Raw genomic sequence first — 15,765 nt, 5'->3', positions numbered from 1 at the left:
TGAGAGACTACAAAGGGTTGTAAAGGGGTTGTGAGGGATTCGAAGGGGCTGCCTGTATGGTTAAGGGCTGCTTGCTATTTGAAAAGGTTGCCTGGTATTTCATTAGGTAGTCGAAGAGATTGCAAAATGATCCACACCACTGACTTGTATTGGACGAGCTGCCTCATAGCCGATACCACTGGAGTCTTGTGTTTGGGATCTACTACACTTAATGAGAATCACATGCTCCCTGAGCGATCACCGTATGTAAACAACTGAAGAGACAGAGACTTGTGACAGCTGTGATTGGAAGAAATAGTGTGAGATGTTTATGCTTTTCAAAAGGACATCCATCCAGTAATTAAAACTGATCACAAGTTTAAGTATTTAGTGCTGTCAATTTTATCACCATGACTTATGCTTATTGTGTGTACAGATATTTTCTAGTAGGTGACATTTGGTGTAGAACTGGGGTTGACGTGTTCCGCTTCCTGTGCTCGGACAATGACCCTTGGTCAAATGTGGCCAGAAATTGTGTTTATTGTACTTTAAAGGCCTGACTGTACCCATGTGTACATGGAATGGCTGTTGATAGCCTGGATAATTGTTTTTAAAATATAACTGACTGACTGACTGAGTTTGGTTTTACGCCGCTTTTAGCAATATTCCAGCAAAATCACGGCGGACACCAGAAATGGGCTTCACACATTGTGCCTATGTGGGGATTCGAACCCGGGTCTTCGGCGTGACGAGGCAACGCTTTAACCATTAGGCCACCCCACCGCCCCTTTAAAATATAAGGTTACTATAGAAGTCTATGGGAAAACATTTGGTGTTGTGTAACCCGTTAGTCTAGTTGTGTTTTCCAACGGATCTACACATGCGGCGTCACGTCGATCACACATCCACGGTATCTCTAGCGAAAACGCCTTCACGAAGGTCACGGACCAGGAGTACCTTTCCCCTGTATGTTCGTATTGCCCTCGTGGTGCCCACGTATCTGTCCCCAGGTTTACTTATACTGTTGTGTACGCACAAGGGGCCAATTAACAGGCCATATTGTCTGCTGGCCCAGCCGGATTCCTACGGGAAGACAGTCGAGGGTTGGTTTCCAGAGCGGCGGGACAAGGGAAACGTTGCCTCGATTTGGCATATCACACGCTCTCCAACTCATATGGACAAACGTTGAGGCTTCCGGGTGTGTTTACAAACGTATCGAGAATGCATTAACCTTTCCTTGTGCAAATCCCTGTGAGTCTATGAAGCTGAAGGAGGCCGGAATTTGCTTATTTTGTTTGAATTCCGAAGTTTATGTAACGCGTGCCCTGAGTAACAGACCGATGTTTTGTTTAATGTGAAGTCAACGTTTTGGAATTGTTTCAGTAGTGAAATAAATATACCGTTAGTTGTTGGATCAGGTAGGCGTGGTCACTTGCTGATTGGGTCAAGGATGGGGATTGAGGTGGATGGAGTGAGGGGGTTTAGTGTTAAGCCGCACTGTAAGTAATCAAGTCTGGACCAGACAATCCTGTGATCAACAACATAAACATCAATATACGCAATTGGGATACAATGGCGTGTGTCAAACAAGCCAGCGAGCCTGACCACCCGATCCCGTTAGTCGCCTCTTACGAGAAGCATGGGTTGCTGGAGATCAATTCTAACTGAGAAAGTGTAATCTCAGATAGAAAGAGTACTTATTAAAGTCAACCATTGTTTCTGTTATCCTGAAAGTATATTAATTGGTGGGATTCTAGTCGACGGTTCGAAATTGGATGTCATTCGTTTTATGTCGTAAACATTCCACTTAATAAACACCACACAGAATATTGACCCTCGTCCATCCACTTGGACGCAGACGCCGTGAAGTGGACGGCACTGATATCATCGCGGTTACTGCAACATCCGACTACAACAACCATATTGCCAGACATCAGTTTCCGAAGCCAACCCCGCTTGTTGGGCAGACGTCTCACGTGACATACGACTTCCGCTTCCGGTATGGAATCCATTTATAGGACCTTGTGGTTGGCACAGTGCAGTTCAATTATTTAGGTTACCAAACACTTAAGCGTTCGGTTATGGATCTTGACCCTATGTAATCACGGGAGTTGTTTCGGATAGCGTTAGACAGACGGCAGGGAGCTGGCGGAGGATTAGCCTTGCGAAGCATGTATAGTAATTTTATCCTTGAAAGAGGCAAGTCTAGATAAGCGGACAGAACAACGACCCCAGTCTGTTATTTATTATTTTCTGGAAATTATCATTTAAAGTATTAATTTTTACCTTAGAGACTCGTCCAAGTCTTGCGGAGGATTAGCCTTGCTCCAAGACTGTACTGAGTGCTAAGCCCGTGCATGTATAGTAATTTGATCCTTTAAAAACGCAAGTCTAGATAAACGGACAGTCTAGGGACCCCAGTCTGTTATTTATATTTTTTTAGAAATTATCATTCAACTATTAATTACTTACAGACTTGTCCAAATCTAGCAGATGATCAGATAAACACATATTTGTATGGCGATATCTGTATACTCACATATTTGTATGGCGATTGAAGTCGACAACGATCTGATACCCTTGCTGATCTGCAGTGATGGGCGTGTGGAGATAATAAAAGTGTTATGAAAGTAACATAAATTAGCCTCATCACTGTACTAATCATTTACACACATGGCTATACAGGTATACCTGTTAGGTAGGTATCCACGTATAAGTGACTCGCAGGGTAAGAATTCAGCCCCCTTCTCCCCTTCCCCATATTTCTCTCTCTCTCTCTCTCACACACACACACACACTACAACCCATGCTTTAGAGGCGTCCAGATGGGACGGGTGGTCAGGCTTGATTCATTATATAATTGTCTTGTATCAAGGTGGGTGCTTCGATGCTCAGGATGTCAATCGCTGGAGAAGACAATGTGTGTGCGTGCGTGCGTGTGTGTTTATATTTGTCTCATTGCTGTACAAGTGTATATGTTCGGTAACTAACAGGATCAATATACTCATGTATGTTATTGTAACGGTATATCTGCCACATAGCCCAAGTATGTCTCGTGGATGAATGATTGTGTCTGTTAGATTGCTATGAGGTATGACTTTTACATGGCTTTTTAAGTTTATCTGTCACATGATCTCGATATATCGATATATCGATATATCAGTCAAATGGCTATATTCTTGCATCTGTTAGATTGTAGTCACATACCTTTCACACAGCTATTTAAATATATCATTCTCGTGGCTCCTTTTCCTGTATATGTCAGACTGCTAGTCAGATATGTTAGTTGCTATTACCCGTTACCTGCGTTGCTATAAGATATGGCTGCCCTCCTCCTTTACATGAACATTCCAGGAACACTTCAAGTATCACGTTTCTTCTGCGGTTAATTAAAATGTTTTCAAGCGTAATGTTTTCTCATTATCTCTTCTCGCAAAAAAGTACATAATGATGCATTTAAAAATATGTTTCACCTGTCATAGAAATTGCACAAACAGACAGATGCCCAGGTCAGACTTCCTGTGTGTGTTGCTGGAATCGAAAACAGAGTATCGCTCATATTGCACTTACTATGGATATTCCTCTCTCGGTCTGTTCCACAAAGCGACCTCACTCTATGACTGTCGTAAACCTTTGTTGAAGTATTGAAGTTACTATTATTTATTGATTATTGTTATTATCATTATTATTATTATTATTATAGGATGTCTCTATAGCACACAGGGGCGGTGGGGTAGCCTAATGGTTAAAGTGTTGGCTCGTCACGCCGAAGACCCGGGTTCGATTCCCAACATGGGCACAATGCGTGAAGCCCATTTCTGGTGTCCCCCGCCGTGATATTGCTGGAATATTGCTAAAAGTGGCGTAAAACCATACTCACTCACTCACTATATAGTGCACATACCCACCCAACTAGTACATGCTCAAGGCGCTGGTATTGTTTCCCTTGATCATTGGATGTCAGTCTCAACGGCACATCTTATTATCAATCTCAGCTCTTGCAGACACCGACTTATTGCTGCTTTGTTTTACGATCGGCGACTATGCTTGTCGTAAGAGGCGACTAACGCGATCGGGTGGTCAGGCTCTCTGACTTGGTTCACACATGTCATCGGTTCCCAATTGCGCAGATCGATGCTCATGTTGTTGATCACTGGATTGTCTGGTCCAGACTCGATTATTTACAGACCGCCGCCATATAGCTGGAATATTACTGAGTGCGGCGTAAAACTAAACTGACTCACTCACTCACTTTTACAATCTTCTTAGCACTATAACTGAATCGTTCCCTCGTTTCACGCAGTATGAGTTGGATCCTGCTGTAACGAAAGATGAAACATCTTCAGTTACTCTTTGCATAGTCGTCAAAGAAGGATTTTCTAATTGTACCTCAAGCTTACGTTGGAAAAGCCGTCCACGTGGACTCGTAAGTTGTAGCTGACGTTACAGACGTTGCAGAAGTCTACCGCACGTGGACTGTAACTGGACCTTCTCTAACTGTACCCGTCAGTAATGTTACAGAAGCCATCTTTAGATGTGCCCCACGTGAACTCTAATGAAACCTTCTGTTATTGTACCTGACTTTGCTTCTGTGACGTCAATCCAGATGTGCTCTACTTGGAGTCAAATGATACCTTTTGTAGTTGTACCTGACAGCGACATCACAGAGGCCATCTCCAACCGTCCTCATGAGGACAAAAAAGAAACCTTCTCAAACTGTACTTCTGCGAGAAGTAGAGAATCAATGTCCATACGTTCCCCCACCTGAACGCATTAGAAGACACAAATTTGCCCTGCCTCAATTTACAGTTTTCCCCATTAGGGGCGATGGTGAAGTGACTTCTCTGTGCCCTTGAGAAGCTGTCTCCGGATGTTCCTTCACTGGAGCGAACGAAGCCATCTCCAAATAAATCCTATCTAGTGCTGGAGAAGCCACAACTAGATATTTCAAATACTGTCTGCAAAGAAGCCGTCTTGGGATGTTCCCTTTTTGGGAACCCTTTTCTGGATGTTCCCCGTCTGGACACCAGAGAATCCATCTGTGAATGTTCCCAAAAGTGGCATTTCCAGATGCGCCCAGCACTGGTGCGATAGAAGCCGTCGTCAGATGGTTGACGATAATGGTCTTTATATCTTCGCCCTCTTGGCCCCAGTGAAGACATATCCAGTTGTTACTATACTGGTCTCAAGTGATGCCATCTAGATACGTGTTAACAACATGTGATCCGTGAAGATTCGGGTTAGAATGATCTTCAGTAACCCATGCTTGTCGCAAGAGGCGACTAACGGGATCGGGTGGTCAGGCTCGTTGACTTGGTTGACACATGTCATCGGTTCCCAATTACGTAGATCGATGCTCATGATGTTGATCACCGGATTGTCTGGTCAGACTCGATTATTTACAGCCCGCAGCCATATAGCTGGAATATCGCTGAGTGCGGCGAAAAACTAAACTTACTCACTCACTCACAACGTGTGCTCTAGTAAGGCCCTTGCTGTTCCCCATACATCCCATCAGTCAGTAACACATATCCGTCTTAAATGGACACAAACCATCGATCAGTGAACACCTTCCGCCTGTCATTAAGCCTCATCAAACGTTTATCAACAGACACTTCATCAACGAACGACATTCACAGCAAGTGACAATAACACATATCATATGTAAAGTTCCATTACGCGACACAGCAGTTTAATTTGTCGACTCAGCGATTTCTGGAGAAGCAATGTAAGTGAGATAACTAAACAAGAAATGCCAGAAACATCAATCGGCTGTAGACGCTCACCAACAGCTGTCTCTGCAGATACCACTACTAGTGAAACCAGCCTCTTGATACAAATCACTATTTAGTTATAGAGACAATTTGCACATTCTGCGATGAGCAGCTTTGTAGCTTAGCGTATGAGCAGGTAAACCAGATGTTGCATTAACCACCGATTTCACACAACACCCCCACCCCTCCCCACCGCTGCATCCCCACATCCTCGTCCTCTACCATTCCAGCTCCCCCACCGTACCCTCACTCGACACATGGCGTCAGGCTCGCGTGGTTTGTGTAAGACAACGCGATCAAACTACTTATATATTGTAAATACTGCAGAACCACAAACGGTTGTCTGAGCATCCTTTGGCAACATCCTCAAGGATGAGCTGGTCCAGACAAAAGCCTGTCTCAGTGCCTAACCGTATCTTCCGACTCACAGCATGTGAACTAACGGTTGAAGATATCCTTGTGAAATAAACAGAGCAACGTCCTCTAGTGCTCTGACAAAAAAGTTAAATTTAAATTAAAGTAAAGAGTATCTCCTGCGGGACAGGGGGAGTTTTCCAATTACCGTCCCACCTAATCTTTCCTCCACGCTTATCGTCACTTCGCTCTCAACTTTGATCCAAATGAGATGTGATTTTTCGGATTTTTATTGATTTTAACTCATACATGTCTCACTATCCCTCCCAAACGGGCAGATGCACAGGTTTCCGTATTTTTATTTAACTTTAAGTTGTAAAGAATTATACCACAAACTTTTCCTTGAAACGTCATACAATCCATCAGAGGTAATGTAGCTGCTTGCTGCTTGTGGTACATCATATGTGAGTGCTCTCTCATCATTGCTGACAATCGTCAATCTGGAGAGAGTTCGCAAGTACGTCCGTAGGATAAACACCTTCAAGCCCTGATGATGTCTAACTGATGTCTTTCTGATATCTTACTCTAAGCGGTTCAGACAGACGCTTTACTGATGCGTATAGATGGGTAATGCCTTGATTTTGCCTGAGCTGTATAAAGATGGACATTGTACAGATAATGCCTGAGTCCAAAGGTGGATAATGTCGTGGTTGTGTCTGATGTGTAATGGTTACTGCCAGACGATGTGTGACTGATGTCCAGAAGCTGTGTGACTGGTGTCCAGATTATGTGTGACTGATGTAGAGGAGGTGTGTGACTGATGTCCAGACGATGTGTGACTGATGTCCAGAAGGCGTGTGACTGATGTCCAGACGTGTGACTGATATCCAGATGGTATGTGACTGATGTCCGGACGATGTGTGACTGATGTCCAGAAGGTGTGTGACTAGTGTCCAGATTGCGTGATTGCTTTCTAGATGGTGCGTGACTGATGTCCAGATCGTGTGTGACTGATGTCCAGATCGTGTGTGACTGATGTCAAGATTGTGTGTGACTGGTGTCCAGTCAAAATGCCCCGAAAACACCAACCTAAAAGCCAACTAGAAAACTAAAATGAAACCACCTCACGACCAGTCTTTACACCAACACCAGCCATAACACCAAATTTAATGTCAAGTATACTATCATCCTCAACACCAACCCTAACACCAACCTAACCACGAACCTTTCACGCCAACCGTGACGCCAGTTAAGTAGGAAAGCTACAGACCTCCTCGCTTTCACTAATACAGGCCATATCAAATATTAAGCTTCCCATCACAATACAACTCTGAACACTAACGTGTGAGTCGGCAGATCCTCATAAGGAGATGTACATTAATGAATCTGGCAATCCACATTGACGCCTCGGAGCTAAAATGTAGTTGAAGTCTTCACCACAAATATTGATCCTGACGAACCACAAAAACTGCCTCGCTTATAATTAACGTTCTCACTGCTTCGTTCCCTACCACAGCATCGTCTACCACGGCCCTGGGAGCAGTTTTGTCATGGAATGGGATGTTATGTAATACACGGCCCATACGTGCCGCTCATCTTCTACTCATTCACTGTCTATGGAGGGGTGAGAAGGGATTAAGGACAAACACTGGGACTTGTACGCTTGAAATCATAGTTGCTGTACAACAGAATTCTTAAATTAGCTTTCGTGTTTGTTGTCTTTTGAAGACGTTTCTTCTTGAACGATGCTGCAGTGCAGACGCAGGCTGTGCTGCGAGTGAAGTCGTTTGCGTTGTGGCTCATAATTGGGTAAATATTGACGACGGGTAAACAGAAGATGCACCATCATTAGAGTCAAGTGTTCGTTTCTCGCATTAGGGGCGATGTTGTGGACTATCGGTTAATTGTGTTGGCTCGCTACATGGACGTTAGATAGCGTAGCGAACCACATTTGGGTATCTGCCGTCCTGGTATTGATGTTTGGCTGTGTGAACAGATGCTCTTGGACTCTCTTTCTCACTTACATATTCTCACACACATTAACACTTAACACTTTCGAAACACACACAATAACACTTACACATGTTCTCACATCCAAATTAACGCTTAGATTTTCGCACTCACTTATACTAACACCTAAACAATCTTACCAACTAACCAAGTTGCTACATGACTCATAGACTGTTGGACCACTGAGCAGTCACACTCATGACCTCACAGACTGTTGAACCACTCACCAGTCACACTCATGTCCTCACAGACTGTTGGACCACTCACCAGTCACACTCATGTCCTCACAGACTGTGGACCACTCACCAGTCACACTTCCATGTCACAGACTGTGGGACCACTCACCAGTCACACTCATGTCCTCACAGACTGTTGGACCACTCACCAGTCACACTCATGTCCTCACAGACTCTTGGACCACTCACCAGTCACACTCATGTCCTCACAGACTGTTGGACCACTCACCAGTCACACTCATGTCCTCACAGACTGTTGGACCACTCACCAGTCACACTCATGTCCTCACAGACTGTTGGACAGACTGTAGTCACCACATGTCCTCACAGACTGTGGGACCACTCACCAGTCACACTCATGTCCTCACAGACTGTGGGCCACTCGACCAGTCACACTCATGTCCTCACAGACTGTTGGACCACTCACCAGTTACACTCATGTCCTCACAGACTGTGGACCACTCACCAGTCACACTCATGTCCTCACAGACTGTTGGACCTCACCAGTCACACTCATGTCCTCACAGACTGTGGACCACTCACTCAGTCACACTCATGTCCTCACAGACTGTACACTCATTCTCATGTCCTCACAGACTGTTGGACCACTCACCAGTCACACTCATGTCCTCCACACATACTGTTGGACCACTCACCAGTCACGCTCATGTCTCCACATACTGTTGGACCACTCACCAGTTACACTCATTTCTTCACACACTGTTGGACCACTCACCAGTCACACCCATGCTGTGTTGGCCGACTTAACAGTTACAATCATGCCTTTGGTTAGAGAAAGCGGGAAGAAAGATCTGATTTTGATGAGATTGTGGTATTGGAGATGCTGAGCAAATTGCTTCACCTAAGACAATAACAATTAGAAATAATGTACATAAAAGGGATTTCAGTGAAATTCATATGGGGAATGATAGCCGATGCATATTGCTTTTGTTACAAAGATCACTTTTGAGAATCATGTGATAATGTTAGTCGCTGTGATTGTTGGGAATTTTTTGGAAGGTGTAACCCCGTGCGACTATTGCAAATGTTGTCATCTGTTTGTTGCTTATTGAAGGTGTAACTATGTGTGTGGTTTGCTTGTTAACCACCGTGTGACCACCAGGTTGTTGTTTGTTTTCCGAGTTGTTTGTTATCGGTGTGACCATGTGGTTGTTTTTTTATCATATGACCATGTGGTTGTTGTTTGTTATCGTGTGGCCTTGTGGTGGTTGTTTGTTATCGTGTGGCCTTGTGGTGGTTGTTTGTTATCGTGTGACCATGTGGTTGTTGCTTGGTATCGTGTGACCATGTGGTTGTTGCTTGTTATCGTGTGACCTATGTGGTTGTTGCTTGTTATCGTGTGACCATTTGGTGGTTGTTTGTTATCGTGTGACCATATTGTTGTTGCTTGTTATCGTGTTACCATGTGGTTGTTGCTTGTTATCGTGTTACCATATGGCTGTTGGACCACTCACCAGTCACACTCATGTCGTCACAGACTGTTGGACCACTCACCAGTCACACTCATGTCCTCACAGACTGTTGGACCACTCACCAGTCACACTCATGTCCTCACAGACTGTTGGACCACTCACCAGTCACACTCATGTCCTCACAGACTGTTGGACCACTCACCAGTCACACTCATGTCCTCACAGACTGTTGGACCACTCACCAGTCACACTCATGTCCTCACAGACTGTTGGACCACTCACCAGTCACACTCATGTCCTCACAGACTGTTGGACCACTCACCAGTCACACTCATGTCCTCACAGACTGTTGGACACAGACTGTTGGACCACTCACCAGTCACACTCATGTCCTCACAGACTGTTGGACCACTCACCAGTCACACTCATGTCCTCACAGACTGTTGGACCACTCACCAGTCACACTCATGTCCTCACAGACTGTTGGACCACTCACCAGTCACGCTCATGTCCTCACAGACTGTTGGACCACTCATCAGTCACACATTTATGTCCTCACAGACTGTTGGACCACTCACCAGTCACACCAATGTCGTCACAGACTGTTGGACCACTCATTCTCACGTTCTCACAGACTGTTGGACCACTCACCAGTCACACTCATGTCCTCACAGACTCTTGGACCACTCACCAGTCACACTCATGTCCTCACAGACTGTTGGACCACTCACCAGTCACGCTCATGTCCTCACAGACTGTTGGACCACTCACCAGTCACACTAATGTCTTCACATACCGTTGGACCACTCACCAGTCACTCCAATGTCGTCACAGACTGTTGGACCACTCATTCTCACGTTCTCACAGACTGTTGGACCACTCACCAGTCACACTCATGCTGTGTTGGCCGACTTAACAGTTACAGTCATGCCTTTGGTTAGAGGAAGCGAGAAGAAAGATCTGAGTTTGATGAGATTGTGGTATTGGAGTTGCTGAGCAAATTGCTGCACCTAAGACAATAACCCCGAAATCAGAAATAATGTACATAAAAGTGATTTCAGTGAAATTCATATGGGAAATGATAGCCGATGCATATTGCTTTTGTTACAAAGATCACTTTTGAGAATCATGTCATAATGTTAGTCGCTGTGATTGTTGGGAAGTGTTTGGAAGGTGTGATCACGTGCTACTATTGCAGATGTTGTCATCTGTTTGTTGCTTATTGAAGGTGTAACTACGTGTGTGGTTTGCTTGTTAACCACCGTGTGACCACCAGATTGTTGTTTGTTTCCCAATTGTTTGTTATCGGTGTGACCATGTGGTTGTTGTTTGTTATCGTATGACCATGTGGTTGTTGTTTGTTATCGTGTGACCATGTGGTTGTAGCTTGTTATCGTGTGACCATGTGGTTGTTGCTTGTTTTCGTGTGACCATGTGGTTGTTGCTTGTTATCGTGTGACCATGTTATCGTGTGACCGCTGATGTGACGTATTCTCTGCTTATTGAAGGTCTGAACGTGTGATTGCTCTTCGTTGTCGATGAGCCCACATGGCTGTTTCAGACGTGGCCATGTGTCTGTTGTTAATTGAAGGTGTGACCACGTGTGTTTGTTCTTGCAGGTGTGATGGACAAGGTGACAAAGGATACAATGAGCCTGCCTCGCTGTGGAAACAGAGACAAACATGTACTGAGTCAAGGTGCAAGAAGGAAGCGCTATACATTACAAGGTAAATTCTTTGACGTTCATAATCTTTTACGGTTTTAACATCCCAGCAGTTAATATCCCTAGATCTTCCAGTCCTTTCTCTATTTCAGAATCCTCAACGGTCAATGTCCTTTTCAGTAACATCCGTGGGAGCAACCTCCTCTATTGCTTAACGTCATTTTTCTCATTTACATATCACATATAACTTCGATCCATTTGCAGTTTTCACATCCTTTCCTTTTAATGCACCTTACAGTGAATGTATTTCACAGTTAACACCATTTCGGTTAATGTCACATTGTTTTAATATCGTTTTGTGTGACGTTAGATGGATTGGGTTTGATGCAAAATAGCAAAATACAAGGTGCTTGTTTATATTGGTGTGCAGGTGTCGTCCAGATCTGTGGGGCAGGGATAGGAATATACACAAGGCAGAATCTATAAAAACATTTCCAGATTTTTTACATTAAACCAACTGCATTAATGACGTGCTTTTATGCTGTGTCGGCATAATTGGGCGGAAGTGACGTTGCGAGGAGTGTGCGTTGCCTGAAGCGCTTCCTTCTCACATCGATCGCCTGGTGAAGCAAAGGGACGATGGGAGGAACTGCCTTCCAAAGTTACCGTTAATGAGATAAGTTCCTTTGAAAACACATTTAACTCTTGTTCATAAAACAAGTCTGTTGGCCTCATGTGTGATATTCGTTTACAATTTCGGCTTTGCGTCGTGTTTTGGTGAAACATGGAGACCTCGTGTTTACCTTTGTATCACGTCTCGGTGTATAATATCTCATCGCATTGTTATACAGTGCACTGATTTTACGTCATATTGCTTCGAGTAACCAATTGCCTCTTATCCTCGCTTTTCCCGAATGTGTCTGTTACTCGAATGTGTCTGTGTTTTGTGTAAGAATGACATGCCTCATGGTAACAGGTTCGTCACTGATTACGTTGTTAAACAGATTCATTTGTCTCTGAAGACGTTTGTAACATATTTGTCTGTCACGAATGACGCATGTAACAGATTCACTGAAGACGTTGGCAGATTATTCATCCGTCACGGATGACGTTGGTAACAGAATGATTTGTCACGAACAATGTTGGTTTACAGAATAATCCGTTGTGGAGGATGTATTTACGAAATGCATCTGTCACTGATGACAGTGGTAACATATTCATCTGTCACGGATGGCATTGATTACGGACTGATTCATCTGTCACGGATGACACTGATAACTAATGCATTTGTCAACGTTGACGTTGGTAACAGATACATCTGTCACGGATGAATCTGATTACGGATTCATTTGTCACTGACCACGTTGGTTAAAGATTCATTTGTCACTAATCACGTTGGTTACAGATTCATCTGTCACGGATGACATTAGTTACAGATTTAATTTGTCACGCATGACTGATTACGGATTTATTTGACACTGATGACGTCGGTGACTGATTAATTCGTCACTGACCACGTTGGTTACAGATTCATCTGTCACGGATGACATTAGTTACAGATTTAATCTGTCACGCATGACTCTGATAACGGATTCATTTGTCACTGATGACGTTGGTAACATATTCGCCTGTAACGCTGATAACTGATTCACTATATCTAATTTCGGTTGTAACAGACTGATCCTTTGCTGATTACGCCGGTGGCTGACTGACTCAACTATATATAACGACGCTGGTCGATGTTAAACCATAGACCACATGCAGCATCTATTCGAATAATAGTGTCGTCCGCCGGTGATACTATAACGACAGCACATTCAACCATCACTGATGACGTTTTCAAAATGAGTGAGTGAGTTAAAATTTATCGTCACATCGGCAATATTTCAGACATATCGTGACGAGAACAATTAATTGGTATACATAGTACTTAATGGTAAATTGTAAAAACCTGTCTTCGAAGGACAGTAAAATAACTAGATTATCACAGAGATGAATCTAAAACTAGCAATTAAATCTAAAATAGTTTAACTATTAAGGACAATACAATATAGAAACAGGCTATAAATTGCCAACGACTGAAGGTAAATCACCATACTAGACGTTTTCAAAAGACTGAGCAGTTAAAACTGACGTTGGCACCTGACTGATCCGCTAATACTGACGTAAGCGGGAAAGGTGTGCTTCTAAAAACATCTGCCATTTCCACCAGCAGAACTGATACGGAGGAAGCAACTTACAGAGCCGTCGGAACAGCCACATTGAATCCACCAGACTGAATATAATGGGAACAAGATCCTGTTTCGAAAAAAATCCCATTATATATTTATGCAATTTTTAGAAAAGTTAAAATTGTACTTTCCCGACCAAACCACCGAGCATTTCCTTTAATTATCCATTTCACAAGCAATTGTGCACCGTGTTTGTGTGATACGATGTCAGATCCGGGGGACCCTATCTCTAAAGAGGAACTGTTTGAGGGCAGCATTATATCAGTGACGAAATGTGAAACTGTGAATGACACAAGCAACTACTGGGAACAATTCTTAACGAGCACCTGATGGTGATTTGCCCTGAGCCCTGGCAAAAAATGCATATGGATTTCATTCGTCCATATACCATTGGGTACAATCTTTCGGAATGGATTCAAAATGCCCTCAAATTATTCTTATTTCCTGGAGATTGAAACTCGAGGCTATATGGATTACATCAAGGTCACGTGACCTTTTGGCCTTATTTTTGCATCTGTGAACCATTCAAACACGTGCATTCGTGTATTTTGAAGCAATTCCCGGGTGTTTAGACCTCGTGTACGTTTACCGGTTTTCTTGTAACATCTCACAACGGGTCATGTGGGCCGATTTTGAGGAAGTGAATAAAGACTCCTACTAAAGAGGGTTTTGCACTGCCGTCAGCAATATTTATGAAAAGACTTTTAGAAGGTACTTCTATGGTTGGTCTGGCTTAAAGCTGGTACTTGAATTGGTCTGGCGTAAAGATGGTACTTGAATGGGTGGTCTGGCCTGGCTTAAAGATGGTACTTGGATGGGTGGTCTGGCCTGGCTTAAAGATGGTACTTGGATGGGTGGTCTGACTGAAAGATGGTACTTGGACATGTAGTCTGGCTTATGCACATGGTACTTGAATTGGTCTGGCTTAAATATTGTACTTGGATGGGTGGTCTGGTGGCCTGGCTTATAGATGGTACTTGGTTGGGCAGTTTGGCTTGTAGGTGGTACTTGGATGGGTGGTCTACCTTATAGATGGTATTTGGATGGGTGGTCTGGTGGCCTGGCTAAGAGATAGTACTTGGTTGGACAGTTTGGCTTGTAGGTGGTACTTGCAATTGGATGGGCGGTCTGGATTACAAATAGTGCATGGATGGGTGGTCTGGCTCATAGATAGTGCATGAATGGGCTGTCTGGATTATAGGTGATACTTGGATGGGTGGTCTGGATTAGAAGTGGTACTTGGATAGGTGAACTGGCTTGTGCATGGTGTCCTCATGACTTGTATAGCTTCATGTCGCACTTGAAAGAGTGGCCTACCTCATAGATAGTAATTGGACGAGATGGAGATAGTACAACTGGTGTCTGGCATTCTCTGTTAAGTGGTACTTGGATACGTGGCCTATGGTGGACAGTACTTGAATGGCTGATCTTGCTTATGCATGGCACCTTGATAGCTCACAGATGGTGCCTTGACCGCTATTTTTATACCAATTCCAGATGGCACTTGGAAGGATGGGCTTGTGCTTGTATGGGGATTTTGTGTTTGGAATGGCTTATTTAGATAACGTCCAACATGGCAGACCATGTCTTACCTGGGAACTGGCTTATACATAATAATTGGATTGGTGATATCAGAAGATTGTACACAGCCTTCGTTCTGGATATTATCAAACTACCATGTTGATCTCCTTTCCTTTGAATCGTTCCGACGTGTGCGATGGCAGCTCCTGCATATGTGATTGCAACGTTTGCATACTTGATAGCATAACCCTGGCATACAACGCCGACGTTATGGGATCTTCAAAGACGACAGAGGGACTTCGCCAGTATCATTGAAGTTGGGACATCAGAAAGAGGGATCGCATTCACGCGCTTGCCTTACATTCTGTCTTTCTTTGCGGTGCATCCCACAACAGATCATTTTCCCCACGTGGAGGGTCAGGTGGCCGAGATTGCTTTCATGTCCGTCCAAGATGTTGTTTGGGATCTCGAGGGACCAGGTGGTAAGGAGCGCTGCTATTTAGTATTTAGGTAAGCTACCGTGGGTGCGCTTCTATTTTCCAGACGATCCGTTTGAACCTACGT

The 15,765-nt window shown here is 44.0% G+C and overlaps 1 protein-coding gene across 1 annotated transcript in view; it reads left to right on the top strand.

The window, feature by feature from the left end:
- LOC124261822 (matrix metalloproteinase-16-like) overlaps positions 1-15,765 on the top strand; it is a 100,279-nt gene that overhangs the window by 60,997 nt on the left and 23,517 nt on the right. The window contains exon 3 of the mRNA XM_046696198.1: positions 11,406-11,513. Coding sequence (XP_046552154.1) covers positions 11,406-11,513 — 108 coding nt within the window. The remainder of the gene's footprint in view (positions 1-11,405; positions 11,514-15,765) is intronic.

This window comes from Haliotis rubra, unplaced genomic scaffold, assembly GCF_003918875.1.
Source record: "Haliotis rubra isolate DU_JTF1 unplaced genomic scaffold, ASM391887v1 Scf810, whole genome shotgun sequence".
Classification (NCBI taxonomy): domain Eukaryota; kingdom Metazoa; phylum Mollusca; class Gastropoda; order Lepetellida; family Haliotidae; genus Haliotis; species Haliotis rubra.
This window is presented reverse-complemented; position numbering and strand designations above follow the sequence as displayed.